Genomic DNA, 15,873 nt, shown 5'->3' on the forward strand with positions numbered 1-15,873 from the left:
GCATCATTATATTCGTTTGTGATTAGTGCATTGTTTATCACGGTTGACGCTTAGCTTTTTCCCGTCCAATTGGGGGCCGCTTAGGTTTTAATGAGGATGAAGGAAACCTATGATTATTTTGGCTTCAACCATTACACCTGGAATCAAGTGGGAGAAGCAAGTACCACACACTGACGATGTACCTAATTTATGTCAAATTAAACAATTTCAATAATTTGATCTTCTTGGGGGTGCAGGACTGATTGCTGATTGGCTAAATGTGGAGAAAGAGCTCCGCCCATTCAATTTAATTAGTATCTAAACCACAAACTAAGAAACAAATTATGAGCTTTTTAGGAATGGAGTCATGTTGTAGACAGTGGATCCCAAACTTCTCAGAAAGAGAGACACTCTTCTCTTTCATGATTCATGGTCAACATCTTTCTGCACATGACAAACTGACGTGGACTGACTCCTTGACTGAGGCTTTCATTGACCTGAAGAGTGCATTATTGTGAGCTCTGAGACTCAGACTACCTAAACTGGACACACAGTTCACGTTGACCAAAGGGACGGTTACGTGACATCAGTTTTGGCTCAGGACCAGGAAGGGGAAACAACCAGACATATAGACAGACAACCATTCACACTCACATTCACACCTACGGGCAATTAACCTAAGTTGCATGTCTTTGGACTGTGGGAGGAAGCTGGAGAACCCGGAGAGAACCCACGGTGCCACGGGGAGACCATGCAAACTCCACACAGAAGGACCTGCCAGACCAGTGTCCAAACCCCAGTATCCGAAGCCCGCCTAGACCGGGATCCGAACTACAGACCCTCTTGCTGTGAGGCGTCAGTGCTAGCCACTACACTACCGTACCATTTTATGCCTGATTTTATTTATTTTTTATCTGAAGTTTATTGTAATTCTGTGTGTTATGAGGACCAAGCAAAAATAAACTTTTCATTGTATAGAATAATTGTTATCTGTGCATTTGACAGTAAAAACATCTTGAATCTTTAAATAAGATGAAACATGACAGCATGTTGGCCTATTGTTCTTTTGATTACTATTATTTTAGCCTGTTTTTTTATGTGAAGAAGAAGAAGAAGAAGAAGAAGAAGAAGAAGAAGAAGAAGAAGAAGAAGAAGAAGAAGAAGAAGAAACAAGATATGTTTTTTAGTAGTAAAAACAGTAGACAGACGCTCACCTTCACACCTACGGGCAATTTAGAGTTTGGCCTGAAGGTGGCAGCAGACGTACAGAAATTACAAATCCAAAGGTTTTAAACCGTGTCAAACTTTAAAAATGTGATTACATTCTGTGCAAATTGAAAGGAGGTATATTTCAGAATAAATGACGATGCTCAATGCTTGCTGCTGCAGTACTGGACATGTGGAAGGTCTTCATGGAGGACTCTGGTCTTGATGATACCTTGCTGGGTTCATAATGTTATCTGTAGTTGCACACAGCGCTGACTCCTCATGGACGAGTGTCTGAATGAAGCCGCTTCCAGCGCTACTTCAGGCGGACCAGCAGCAGTTTGATTCAGCATTGGCGGTGACAATGGGCGGAGCTTCTCCCCCGTAGTCTCTGTGCTTTCTCACCTCTCAAGTTTCCATGGAACGTGGCTGTGTCTGCCCTGGGCATTGCATCCTGGGCCCTACCTCTTGTCATGGGGGCCCTGCTGATGACCCTCCTCTCTACCTCCTTCTGTTTACATAGATTGTGGTTATCTTGATTGTGATCTATGCCTACTACTCATTATAGGAATAAACTCTATCATATTCATTGTAATGTGCTGTGATGTTGTTTAATATCCGATGTGAGTTCCTGGGACCGGGATGTCGTATGTGTACAGATTGTAAAGCACTCAGAAGCAAATTTGTAATTTGTGATTCTGGGCTATACAAAATAAGCTGAAGTGAATTGATTTTCAAAGAGTCCACTGCAGAGAAGCAGCAGGGCCCCGTGTGATTTTTAAGCACAAGTAATGACAAAGCGCTTACAGCTGTGGCTCAGTGCTAATAATCCAAAAACAGCTGTATAACATAGCCTTTAATATGTTGTCATTTTTTTCACTCCTCATCACTAAACCTCCAGAACATTCCAGATCTTTAAAAGACCTTTTGGTAGACTCTATCTATCTGTCTAACTATCTCAGATCATATGATTCATTGATTGCAGCCAAGATGTAATGAGAATGGTTTTTTTTGTAATTAGAATGTTGTTGTTTTTATAGAAGACTTGTAGTGGTTTTAGAGAATAAATTTGTTTTAAAAAAAAAAGTGTTTTCCTGCACATTATTGCATCCAGCCTGACACCTCCAATATCAACTTTCCAAAGCGCAATTTCAACCGAAAAAAGCACCCAGGCAAAGACACACACTGTACATTTGTCTAGATTAATGGAGAACAGTTTATTGTAGCGTTCAGTGACACACTGGAACACCATCACCCAGATATGTAACCCCAATTTCAACAAAATCTCATGACAAAAAGAAAAACTCTTTCAGTGACAGAAGTATTTGGTACAGCAAGGTGGGGTTACTGACATTTCACCATTACATCACTTGCACCGCACCGACCACTTGCACAGTGGTCACCTCAACATTTACCATGGTTTACATCCATCACAGCCACAGGGGATGTCAGCTTAGTTTAGGAATCTATACGTCCACAACCTTGAACATGGGATGAAAAACAGACAGTCATTGTTGAAAACGTCTGTAAATTACTTTAAGACGCTCTCTTTCGCATATATTGCTCGCATGACAAAAAAGACCAAAAGAAAAGAGTGTTTATTGATAAAAAGCGTTACTGTGAACAGAATGATTCTTATCTACAGTGTGCGGAACTGTGTCGAGGACGTTTGTTAAAATCCTTCTCATCACAGAGATATTTTTCTTTGTCCAATTTGAGATCCTACTTTTGAATTAGCTTGATCACAACTCTAAAGTCTATCCTGCTGGTCATCGCAGGATTTCAAACTAAATAAGCATTCTGTAAATGACACTGGCAAAAGTACTATTTATTTTAAATAATAAGTAAACTTGTCACTATTATGGACTAATTCAAAAGCTTGTATCACAAAATCACGATTAAAATAAGTCACTCGTAATATATGTTTATTAGGCTGACATTTAACAGCACCTTCAAACTGTAACATTACAGTACAGAGTGTACTGTATTATAATACCTTATATATGTATTTGCAGGGATGGACATATGGGTATATTCGACTTCAATATAGTCTTAAAGCCACCGTTTACCCTGCCATACCATGCATAGTGCACAGGATCAATGCCCGGTGTTTTCACATTAAAAAAAACATTATTAGGGCATTGTGAAGTGTGGTGATTTCTCAGTTACTATAATGTCTAACTACTTCAATGTGAATGACCAACTCAGAGCAGAAAAGTTTTTAACTACGTGTGATTTAAAGTGACTAGTAACATTACTTAACTATTCCAATGGTAACTAAATTGACTACAAGTTTGTTATTTTATGTTTGTGAATAAAGGAAGTGGCCCCTCTGTGATATGACTCAATGCCCATATGCCATGTCTAAAAATGTAATCAGGAAAAGCACCCATGGAGTAAGAATGTCTCAATATTAAATGTAACAATTATTTCCCTTTTTTTTAATGATGTGATTGTATTGAAATTACTGCATTTTAGAGAATGTGAAAACACTAATACATGTGTCTATTATAACTCATAATAAAGGTATTATTAAGGGAAATATATCTAATAAATGTATTAAAACATCATTTGTATGTGCTGGGTTACTCACTGAAGGAAAAGGGAGGCATGACTGAAGTCCTCCAAATACACACGATATTGAGGAAAATTGTTACTAGCTAGCTAATACGTTTGGGTGCAAAGAAAACACTTGTAGGAACAGTCAGAGATCTGGAGAGATATGTTTGTTTGTTTGTTGTTATGCTCAGAGTCATGGATTGTTATGGTGGGCCATGGGGGGGGGGGGGGTTACTCCGTTATACTGGGTATACTTTGTATGAAACTCCATAAAAGTGAAATGCAAAACAACTGCTTCATGGTGGGCTTGACAAGTTGGGGAATAGCTTGCTGGCTAACGAGACACATTTGATATGCACCAGCATCATAGCTTTGAAGTTGTTAGCCATAGATCATAACATGCTAGCCACAGCTAGGCTAGCCATTTCCATCTAATTTGTGCCAAGCGAAATGCACAGAGATGACACTTCATGACAATCTCACTGGGGTTAGGGACGGCGGCATACAGTTATCCTAAAAGGCTTGAAACGTTGGGGGGTGAAAAAAAACACGAGCATAGCTTGACGGTAGCTTCCCTTCCTGGAGTCACTGAGGCACTACTTCCTTCAAAGAAGCCAGGGCTGAATGGATGCGGACATGAAGCCTATTCTCAAAGTCGTAGCCTGTAAAATCCTCCTAAAACATTTTAGACAGACAGACAGCTGGTCAGTCACTTGTGAACTTGTTTCACTGCAAATACTGTCATCAAGTTGTGATGAGCTAAAGTTAACATTACAATCCTGTACATCACATGGTATGTATTATCAACACATCATCAACATTACCTTGGCTTGAAGTAGCAAGGATCTCCCCCTTCCCACAGTCTGCATTGCAGTTTATGAAACAAAATAAAGAAATTCAGATTACTTAGCATGTGTGCCAATTTAGGCAATCAAAATCAAAATGTGAATGAACAAAAATGTAAACGCTGTACACGTGCAGCGGACTGACCTCTGGTTTTGCAAGGAGTATACATCCCAGCTCGTAGACGGCGTATGGCTGAACATATGAGTTGATCTGCCGCCCATACTCATCTCTAGCTGCCAGCTGGAAGGACTGGATTGCATGTAAAAAAAATACAGGAGAGCAAGCTAAGAGACATTCAAAGTGTTGACTTACTGCAAAGTTTTTCAGTGCTGAACGCAGACCAATACCTGAACGGCATCCCTCATATTCCCATGACATTTGTGAATGGCACCAAGGAGGAGGTGTTTCAGGCCTCTGCATGAAGCCTCATCTAGACTCTGCAACACTGAACAGGCGTAAAATGTAAATTATTACATGGAGTTAGAAAGAAATTCAGAGGAATCCGGCTGCAGTTAGCTCGTCTTGCTATGAAGCCTGAAGGTTACAATCACCTTGATTCATTATCTGCAGTTTGGACGAGGAGCAGTTCGGAAGTGCCTTCCACAGATACAGTACTTCAATTACACCGAGGATGCATAGCTCTCTTGTGGGCGAGATCTTTCTCAATCTCTCAGCCTGCAGATGGGAACCAGACAGAGGGGGGCGGGTGTGTGTGTGTGTGTGTGGGGGGGGGGGGACTTTAGTGACATACTTGGTATGACTTTTTTAAAAGAAAGACTAAAGGGCAAAATGTTCAACGTAACCCACCCTTTTTACAGCAAACTGCTCTATCTGGTTGTTTTTTCTCTTGAACAGCTTCTGCACCTCTTTGAAAACCCCGCTCGCTCCGTCCAGGTCGCCGGAAGCACCCTGACACACTGGGGTGGGAGGATGACAAAAGGAAATTGTAAAAATTAAATAGATATATAGAGTCGAAACAGCATATATTGTGTGCTTGATGGGCTTACCTCCGGTCAAGTAGGCGTAGTAGCACTGCGACCAACGCGACTCATTCTTCAGCCTTTCAAACGACCTGAATGCGTCTTCAAAACTCATCTCGATCATGCTACACCAACCTGAAGCAAGGACGAGCAGACAGAGACAGATAAGTCGCTCCCTGTGCTGTACGACCGGGCTTCAGCGTGTCGCAACTAACCGATCACGTACCAATCTCATAGAGGCACACGTGCTGGATCTCCCTTTGGTCTGACGCGAGCTCTAAAGCATCATGGAAACAGGCCAGAGCACTGTTGATATGGCACTGAGGACAGAGGATAGAGCACTGTTGACAAGACTCTGAACAGAAACTGCCAGCTCAATTGTATTTCACAAGTCAACTGATCCGTCAGCGGTTGTTAGCAACCCGGAGCCGGCGACACGTTACCTCTAGCCTGTGAACCCGTCCTTTGAAGAACATGAAAAGGGATGAGTTAGGGTACACCACCGACTTCCTCTGAAGAATAGCTTTGGCTTCCAGCAGCCCCTCGTGTGTATCAGAGCCGTCCAGAGCAAAGAAAGGCAGCACTACTGTGTGGTACCACAAGAGGGCCAACCTGGACAGTACAACAAGAGATAATCACCTCGGTGCTCTGGAATGTGGCATCTAAAGCTCAACCAGAATCTCTATTACACTGAGGATTTACGATTCACTGTTATGATGTAATAGCATTATATAATTTATTTAAATAAAACAAGTTTTCAAGAATTACAAAACTATAACGTTGAGTTGTGGATTTGTCACTACGAGCAATGGTACACATCAGATGAAACTCTCCCTCCAACACAATCAGCCTCTCTCTGGAAAAAAAATGTATAAATATTGTATATATTTTTTTTCAGTTGGAGCCTACTCACGTAGCCAGCGGGGCCTTCATGTCCTTGCTTTCACTCGCATACATGAGGGAGGACAAGCCCTGGAGACGATCGCCGGGGAAACCCAGCAGGTTGATGATCTTGAGCAGGTGTGGCGGCACCATGGAGATGCAGAGGTGGAAGAGGCCGTAGCCGAAGCTGACGGAGCCCTTGAGCCGGTCCAGGGCCTCGGCCGTCACGCAGTTCTCCACCGGCGCGTTGTGGTTGGCGTTGTCCGTCGAGAGGGATTCCTGGTTGGCGGAGGGCCTCCGCTGGCACGCCGCCTGCAGCTGGCTGATGTCACTGTGGCACTTGTTGTACATTTTCCACGCCTTACGTAAGATCCAGCCTCCTTTGATGTAAGCTGTTAGTGGATAAGTATGAAGGTCATTAATTTATCTCCGCAGCAAATAAGCATATTCATGATTAATACTTTTTTGTAGCCTCACTAGCAGTGGTGCTCCAACCAAAATAACTCAGTTACTATTTAAAGTTTGTTTCAGATCTTCTTGTATTAACTTTGGTGATCTACTTACTTTTTTATCATTGCTAATTAGCTAATGTTAGCATGCCAAATCATGGTGGAATACTACATATATTCAAGTACGGTAATTCGTTACAAATTTGAGGTACTTGTACTTCACTTGAGTCTTTTCTTTTCATGTCACAGTTTAGAGAGAAATATTATCAGTTTAACTTCACAGCAATTATATGATGACATGAATCATGACGCAGTATGAACATTGTGAACAAACCCACAATGTGCATCATCGTATCGTTATAGTTCCTTAGCTTTGTATTATATCATGTGTAAATATAATAATTCATGAATTTGCTCGACTGATCAACTAAAAACGCGTTAACACCAAAATGAACATACTCGTATTTTTATGCTTAGCACAAAACGTCATATAGCACATAGCACCCGAGCAGTAATGATAATATTCCATTTATTTGGTTCATCCTCAAGAACATTTCTGAGCATGCTCCAAAACAAAACCAGGCGAAGTGCTCGACACCGTTAACTGTAATGTGACATCTCCATCACGTCTTCTTCTTGAGCTGCACAATCAACACACATCCCATTACATGCAGTCAGTCATACACACCACACGCTGCCACAAACGGCATGGTTGCCATGAGACTGACTCTTTGGCTTGTGGGTTACATCAGAGTACCTGAAAGCTCCTGCTTGACGAAGGAGAGCACGGCGAGGTACACCTGACAGTCGGCAACAATAATCTGCCTCTGTAGGCGGTCCACGACCACAACGCCTGACCTCTGGGAGTCCATCTGTAACACACACACACACACACACAGCAGTAATACTCATAACCTGCATGCTGAACGACCCAGAGCTGCTCGCCAGCCCCCACACTCCTCGCCCAGTTTGTTGATCACATTTAACAGAAGCACTAATTCAATCTGTGAGTGGGTTTAGCATGATCTCACTGCTGGCTGCATCACTAGGCACGACACCGAGGATATAAACATTGTTATCTGAACAGCAGCCTGAAATGGGGGAATTTGTTCACCCCCAAAAAATATATATCTATATGGAAATATATATGTATTTGGATGAATGGGTGTTCTTGCCGCTCTACTTTGAGAGTAGCCATGCAACAGTCAATTAGCGCTATCCTCAAATAAAGAAAATTCTCAGTCGACTAACACTTGACTTATTGATCAGCGGATTTAATGACGAATTACAGAACAATTAACAGAGATTCTCCACTTTTAGTCACACTAAAGCATCACTTTTAGTCTTGTGTTTACCAGAGTTGTGTTTATAAGTTTCTTAAAAAAACAAAATAATTCAGCATTAAAACAGCATTAAAAAAAGACTAATCGACGAAAGAAATAGTCAACTTAAGAGTTGTGTATGTGTGTGTGTGTGTGTGTGTGTGTGTGTATAAATACACACATAATAATATACACACACACAATTATATATGTTGTGCCCATCGTGTTGTACTCACACTTTTTTTGATCTTGTTCCTGATGGTCTCTATGACTCCGGCGCTGTCGCTCTCACACAGCTTCTCGGTGGTCCTCAAGTCGTCACAGGCCGTCTGCATCTTCTCCTCTTCAAATGTCATCATGGCATTCTGCAAACGCAAAGCCGTCAGAACGATTTTAAACAATATTAAAAAAATGTTTTAAAAAGCCGCAACACAATACATAGTGTTGTTATGTGAGACCTGGCTTACAAACAGAAAACAGAAGGCGTTACGTAACAGTCCTGACGAGGACAAGGGACCTTTTGTGCACGACAGTGAGATGAGGAACACAGACACATCTGTGCAGATGTGCAGCTTGAAAGTCTTCAAACTCTCAAGCCAGCACAATCATAAAAACCTTTGCTCCGTCATAGCCGAGACCTCTTTAGATCACCCTGAACGAGTGAGGAAATAAGAAAGTGGAAAATGCATTGAGATTCAACTGACATTTGTGGTTTGATGTTTGGATATTTTCTTGCATGGCGGCATTCTCCCTATTTATTCTGCATGTATGAATGCCCACCATAAGGGTCAGATGCCTTCAGGGCTATTTAGTATCTAGGGGACGGAGGATGACATCATCTTTGATTTGATGGTGTGTGTGAGTGTCTTCGCCCGCTCCCCCCCAGCAACAGTGTGCGTGTGTGTGTGTGTTTCATCAGTGATGGACACAACGTTACAGTAAATGAGCGTCACTGTTCTTGAGAGGAAAAGTCATCCATTATGTTAATGAAGGCAACACAGTGGAGACACTAGTGAGCGTCCAATTTGACAGGTTGGGGTATTTCAGGTGATACTGGATGGGGGGGGGATCTCTTCTAATAAATCAAATCATATTCATCACCTGAGATGAAACTCACCAGGAAACTGACAAAACTGGCACCGAAGCTCATCAGCGGGCTGTGGGTCCTACACAGAGAGTGGGGAAGGAGAGAGATGGATTCACTGTCAAGCCAAACGGAACAACTGGAAAGGCAATGTCAGTTCTTTTTTTTCTTCTTCAACGGGGCGCGGACAGAGCCGTGCTCCGGAGCAGGTGCAGCCTGCCATCCTGGTGCTCGGCTGTCATGATGGACTACTATCTGTTGGTTTGGTGTGGAGCGTCCATCTCTTCACTATCCACCATCTGGTTTTTGTGTCTGTTTTTTTTTTTCGGAAACGCAAAAATGCCCCTAAAAACATATACTTAAAATGTTTTCAACCAGATGTTAACAGTGGCATGGCTTGTCTCCATGACGAAACTGTCTGTTAGGAACATTCAAAGAGGAGGGGTGTGTGTGACAATGTCAAGACAGACAGCTGGAGGCCGTGAAGCCTCCCTTACTGAGAACATGCATTTGGAACCTCACACTCCAATTCGTCATGTATTTGACACTGTTATATATGTGTGGCACTGTTTTGACTCTGTGTATAGCATGCTGTCCCCAGGGTGTAATGGGGGGGGGGGGGCTTTAACCGCTTGTGACTTTACTTTTGCAGCAAAAATACCTTGCTTGGAATTAGCAGGCTTGGGCACGCGTTATAATGCAATAATTCATCATGACGGAGGAGGCGTGACATGAGATACCTGTATCTCCTGAAGAGCTCGTCGCTCTCCTTGAAGCCGTTGTTGAGCAGCATGTTGATGCCTTGCAGGGCCATCTCGGCATCATCTAGGTGTTCGGCCTTCTCCTCCACCTGCTGCGGCTGCTGGGATTGCTCGGGACCCGCCATTGTTCGTGCTGCAGCGCGGCCGGCTGTTGGATTAAACCGGTGCGACGGGGAACCAAATGCGAAGGCGTTTCTCCTCCAAAGCAACGCCGCATAAGTTTAATCCCGCTGGTGTGAGGGAGACTGGGTTTTAAAAACAGAGACAGCGCCTCTGATCGGAAAAGAAAGAACAAAAAGTAGTGCGGCTTCCGCAGGCTCCAGACGTCAGCGCGCCTTTCGGGATGTAGGCCACTGATGCCCAGACGGGCTCGCTCACTCCGCTCTACAGCGACGCCCGCTTCACCATCGCTACTCCCGTAAGCCGGCTGTCTGCGCCTTCAGACACTAGCAGCACACACTCACATGCCGTTATTTGCCACTAAATCTAACATCCAGTCAGTTTCCACCTCCATCCTCTCCCCCTCCCCTTTTCTACTCTGCTACTCCCGGCCTTGCAGCAGCATCCGACGCGTTACATAACGAGGATCCGGGCTGCTGTGCTGCTTCAGTCTGCCAGGAGCGCGTCAGAAACGACCTGGCGTCATAACGCACGCGGCGCATCGCCGGGGAGGAGGCCCGCTGAGGGGGGAGCAGCATCCTGTTAAGCCCTCTCTTCCTCCTCCTCCAGCCAATAGACAGGTAGCCATGCTGATGATATGCTGCATCATATTATACTTGATTGTGTTCTTCATAATTTAAGTTATTATCGCTCATCGGCATTCCCTGTTTGTTTTTTTTAATGTTTTTTTAAAATTGTCAATACATTTCCCCAGAGGTTAAGATTCACAAAGCAAAGTGTGAGCTGTCCGGTGTCACAGCAGCTACATCGACTGCTGCAGGGTTTAAACTTTAAACATAGTGTAATTAATAATTAATAACTAGCGAATCATCAGGGCCCCGTTTCATTTAGGTGGGCCCAGGCCCCGTGTGGTATTGTGCATGTTGGCTCCGTCCTGTCGTCATGTATTACTGCATAATAAACAGATCATTTACGCTCACTGACTTCACACTTCCTCCACTCTACAGTTACTCCCCCGTTCGTGTCTGGATCTGAACTTCAGCCTGTTTTACAGGCTGGATAAGTCAACAAAGTAGAGGGGTGGCGCCTCGAGGCCGCTGACTCGTCTGCAGTTCGCGTGTGAGGTGCAGCGGAAGAATCTCGTGCCCTCTGTAGACTCTCGGGGAAAAGCAGGCATGGAGCTGGGATCAACGGTTGTGGCTGTGAGGAGTGAGCGGGTGCTGCTAGGTGACCAAGTTCGCCCCGCTGTCATTGCAATAAAGGATGGGAAGATCCACCAAATCCTCTCAGACAGCGACTTCTGCGGAGGTGAGGTAAGCCCCCACCCATCCCCTTCTCCTTTACGTTTGCAAAGACACATGCATGGCTTCAAACCTTTGAATCATCTACTGCACCCAAAACAATGGCAGGTGTTGGATGTGGGCGACAGCGTGGTGATGCCTGGCATCGTGGACTGCCATGTGCATGTGAACGAACCAGGCCGAGCCTCCTGGGAGGGCTTCTGGACCGCCACCAGGGCCGCTGCAGCCGGAGGGGTGACCACCATTGTGGACATGCCGCTGTAAGGCCGGGGGGCCTCATAGTCAATATTTGAATTCACAGTTATTAGTCCTGTAATATTTGTACATTTCTGGGGGTGTTTTGTGCAAAAAATAAGAAGAAATGTAAAGGCAAACATCGACTCCCACTCCCATTCATTGCCATGTGACAGCAATTAGATTTGAGGTTGCCAGCTGTGAGTTTTTCTGGTTTAAATTCCAACAGAAACAGTATTCCTCCAGCTACCACAGTCGGAAATTTCCGCGAGAAGCTGCTTGCGGCGACAGGGAAGTGTTTTGTAGACACGGCCTTCTGGGGAGGCGTGATTCCTGGCAATCAGGTACACACACACACACACAAACAAAAACAAACATATTCTGAGCCTGACATTATAAATCAAACGATGGGGGTGAGGGTCGGGCGTCTCCTTTTTGCAGATGGAGCTTCGGCCCATGATCCAGGCCGGAGTGGCGGGTTTCAAGTGTTTCCTCATACACAGTGGGGTGGAGGAGTTCCCGCACGTGACGGAGCGAGATCTGCACGCAGCCATGACGCAGCTGCAAGGCACGGGGAGCGTCCTGCTGGTAACATCGACCCCCACATACCCTCACAGCTTCCTCCCTGAACAAGCCACAAAAAAAGAGTCCTGATGTGTCCTCTGCTCTAATTGTCTCTCTTTAGTTTCACGCTGAAAGGGACGTTCAGCAGACACCACCGAAGAACGGTGGTAACAATAAATCATTTCATCTATTGCAGCTACAACTATGAGACAACTATATGTCAAGATTGGCATTTTCTTTCTCACAGCATCTGAAACTGCTCTCACTTTACTTTTTGGACCGATAAATGGCATAACTTAAGCTCTATCTGTTCATCATCGAGGTTCCCATTCTTAATATATCTAAACCGTTGCCTGCACCACCAGACCCTTGTCAGTACTCCACCTTTCTGCAGTCCAGACCCGATGTCATGGAGATGGAGGCCATTCGCACCGTCACAGAGCTCTGCCTCCAGTACCAGTATGAATAGCAGCCTGTCGTATTAACCCTAATATCTTATTTAAAATCACTCTGGCTAGCAATTGGTCATATATATATATATATATATATATATATATATATATATATATATATATATATATATATATATATATATATATTTATATGTCTCAGTGATGTCACTCTCTCCTCTCCAGAGTGCGTTGCCACATCGTCCACTTGTCCTCTGCTGGGCCACTGGAGTTGATCCATGAGGCGCGGCGGGCGGGAGCCCCCCTGACGGTGGAGACCACTCACCACTACCTTTGCCTGTGTGCGGAGGACATACCGGCGGGGGCCACACAATTCAAGTGCTGCCCCCCCATCAGAGGATCTGCCAACCAGGTGAACGGAAGAGGATGCTCATCAGATAGGTGACCGGGCTTTGTTGTCTTGCAATTACTCACAGATGATGGATTTTTTTTTGTCTCACCCCACACACACACACACAGGAGCGGTTGTGGTCCGCGCTGAAAGCCGGGCAGATCGACATGGTGGTGTCTGACCACTCCCCCTGCACCCCAGACCTGAAGAAACTGGATAACGGAGACTTCACTGAGGCTTGGGGGGGCATCTCCTCTTTACAGTTTGGTATGGACTAGTGACAACAATTACACGGACACACGCACACACAGTCAATATTTTTCTTAGGTTACCTAAACCCCTGTGGAGGGAAGTGTTCATCATCTCACTCCATCCCAAAATTGTGTCAAAAGATCATCAACTAATTGGTGTCCCACACACACCGAATGGGTAATCAGCTCGCCGGTTCATGTGGGTTAATCCACTGAAGGATTCATTTTACTAGGGGTCCACTTCAGAGACGTCATAAGATACGTGTGCTACACTGCTTAGCGCACAGATTCTGTTTGTGAGTTGGCATTCCAGTGGGTGTTCTGATATCTGAATAGCTCTCCTCACATAATTCCCTCCATCCATGGACCAGCTCCGGGATTTGTCTCGACACGACAAATCCCCTCTGCTGTCAAAGCCTGAAAGAGACACTGACTCAAATTCGCCACTCCAACCTGGCCCATGTGCAATCTTACAGGGAATTGATATGCACATTTTTGTTTCTGAGTGGATGAGTTGCTTCCCTACACCGGACAAAGTTCAAAGTTCACAGGGAGGTAAACAGGAGCCGAGCGCCAGCTTTAGAAGACGGAACAATCATTTACTATTCAGACTCGGTGAGAGGGTGGGGTGTGGGGGTGGGGAGGGGGGTCAAAGTCTTGATACCAGGACGAGTCCCATCCACTATGTTTAAATGCAGGAGACAAAAAATATATATTTTTGGAGGGTGTCAACACAGTTCTCTACAGGCCTGTCAATCTCTCCTCCTATTGGCAGGTTTGCCTCTGTTCTGGAGTTCAGCCAGTAAGAGAGGCTTTCAACTGACCGATGTGGCGAGGCTCCTCAGCAGGGAAACGGCCCAGCTGAGTGGCCTCGACAGCCAGAAGGGCAGCCTGGCCCCCGGCTACGATGCAGACTTGGTTGTATGGGACCCGGACAGAGAATTTGAGGTCAGTGTGAGATCTGCTTCCATATTTAGGACGACGGAGAGGAGCTGCATACTTTCATTGTTTTCATTTCATTTTTCTTCACAGATTAAAGAAGCAAATATACATCATAAAAACAAGGTAAGCCTCATTAATTGAACAGATGATGTGAGGAGCATGCCTCTAATGTGACAGACCTTATGATCGTGTGTGTGTGTGTGTGTGTATGTGTGTGTGTGTGTGTGTGTGTGTGTGTGTGTGTGTGTGTGTGTGTGTGTGTGTGTGTGTGTGTGTAGCTAACTCCTTACCTTGGCGTCACACTGCGAGGAGTGGTGTGTGCCACCATAGTTAGGGGCCAGCTGGTGTACAGAGAGGGCTCCTTCTGCCCCGAGCCTCTGGGGAAGCATCTCCTCGTCCCTCCGAGGAGAAGTCAAGTCCATCTGTAAAGCACAACATCAACAAGCTGGAATAAACCTCCACATGTCCATGTTATTGTGACCATGTTGTTTTCGTCATCTCTCGTGCAACCTGTACATGCTTTTTCGTTTGATTTAAAAGCAGGAAGACTGACAAAGTAGGAAATATAAATAAATAAATACTAATTTAACAGGGCCTTCTTTAACTTCTTCTTTTAACACTCATTGATTTCAATATTGGTTTATCTGTAAACCAGAAGAATTCAGGGATTTGCTGCGCCATTTTCACAAAAGAAAATAGAACTCACCCTCTTCTTCATAATCAGACAGAACACACACCCGAAGGTTCCATCTTTGGCTTCTAGATACGTGAGATGTAACAGAATTTAAGGCCACCCCTGCTAATTTGAATAAAAGCTTTCAATGACACAGAATGTTAATTTAGACACACACACACGCACACACACACACACACACACACACACACACACACAAACATACACACATTAGAAGCATCAGCCTCTTGTAGATAGATTGGTTATTAATCGAGTCAGCAGTCAATAAATGTTTTCTTTTAAAAAAGTGTAACCACTGCAACCACGAGAAAACCATAAGCATAGTCATAAAAAATATTACGCTGAGGGGTCCGGCCGTATGAGAGATTAGCTGCAAACAGAAAGACGCACGCTAATCTGCTGGTGAAGATGATAAAAATGCATTACTGTTCAGAACCTTGAATCTTTTACTTTTATGAGACTTCTGCAGGCCTTCGAACATTGTTTGAGCTTATGTACTGTTAATAAATATACTGTATAGCAATGATATATATGTGTGTATATATATATATATATATATATATATATATATATATATATATATATATATATATATACATATATATATATATATATATATATATATATATATATACATATATATATATATATATATATATATATATATATATATATATATATATATACACAGAAAATCTATCACTCTTGTTAGAAAAAAATCACTCAACCCCTTGGAGTAAAATCATTAAAACAGGAACATTTATTCGTTGCAAGGAAGAAGCAGAGTTAGAAGTACAACAAGTACAAATTGCATATCCAAGACTGCTCACAGATCTCTCAAAGAACCACCTCTTAAATACTCATCATGACCACTAACAGAAACCCTCATGACGTCTTC

The 15,873-nt window shown here is 43.9% G+C and overlaps 2 protein-coding genes across 4 annotated transcripts; one reads left to right on the forward strand and one right to left on the reverse strand.

The window, feature by feature from the left end:
- Positions 1-2,388: 2,388 nt before the first annotated feature.
- LOC137795632 (tetratricopeptide repeat protein 39C) lies at positions 2,389-10,703 on the reverse strand. Its single transcript, XM_068593239.1, has 14 exons — positions 10,048-10,703; positions 9,341-9,389; positions 8,460-8,588; positions 7,659-7,773; positions 6,484-6,844; positions 6,014-6,182; positions 5,797-5,890; positions 5,598-5,705; positions 5,398-5,507; positions 5,142-5,265; positions 4,938-5,035; positions 4,735-4,839; positions 4,569-4,607; positions 2,389-4,419 (listed from the first exon to the last, which is right to left on the reverse strand). Exons 1-14 carry the CDS (start codon positions 10,191-10,193, stop codon positions 4,330-4,332), a joined length of 1,737 nt encoding a protein of 578 aa, XP_068449340.1. The 5' UTR covers positions 10,194-10,703; the 3' UTR covers positions 2,389-4,329.
- Positions 9,974-14,836, forward strand: zgc:103559 (Allantoinase, mitochondrial). 3 transcript variants are annotated; one of them, XM_068593240.1, is made up of 12 exons: positions 9,974-10,808; positions 11,196-11,501; positions 11,598-11,749; positions 11,953-12,067; positions 12,165-12,311; positions 12,409-12,454; positions 12,653-12,746; positions 12,923-13,109; positions 13,217-13,355; positions 14,115-14,287; positions 14,372-14,404; positions 14,560-14,836. In XM_068593240.1, exons 2-12 carry the CDS (start codon positions 11,364-11,366, stop codon positions 14,707-14,709), a joined length of 1,374 nt encoding a protein of 457 aa, XP_068449341.1. In that variant the 5' UTR covers positions 9,974-10,808; positions 11,196-11,363; the 3' UTR covers positions 14,710-14,836. The 3 variants fall into 3 exon arrangements, with proteins under 3 accessions (XP_068449341.1, XP_068449342.1, XP_068449343.1); XM_068593241.1 differs by lacking the exon at positions 9,974-10,808 and having other exon boundaries at positions 11,360-11,496; XM_068593242.1 differs by lacking the exons at positions 9,974-10,808; positions 11,598-11,749 and having other exon boundaries at positions 11,360-11,501.
- Positions 14,837-15,873: the final 1,037 nt, after the last annotated feature.

This window comes from Clinocottus analis, unplaced genomic scaffold (genome assembly GCF_023055335.1).
Source record: "Clinocottus analis isolate CAN_PGR_092001 unplaced genomic scaffold, fCliAna1.0.p SCAF_29, whole genome shotgun sequence".
Lineage (NCBI taxonomy): Eukaryota > Metazoa > Chordata > Actinopteri > Perciformes > Cottidae > Clinocottus > Clinocottus analis.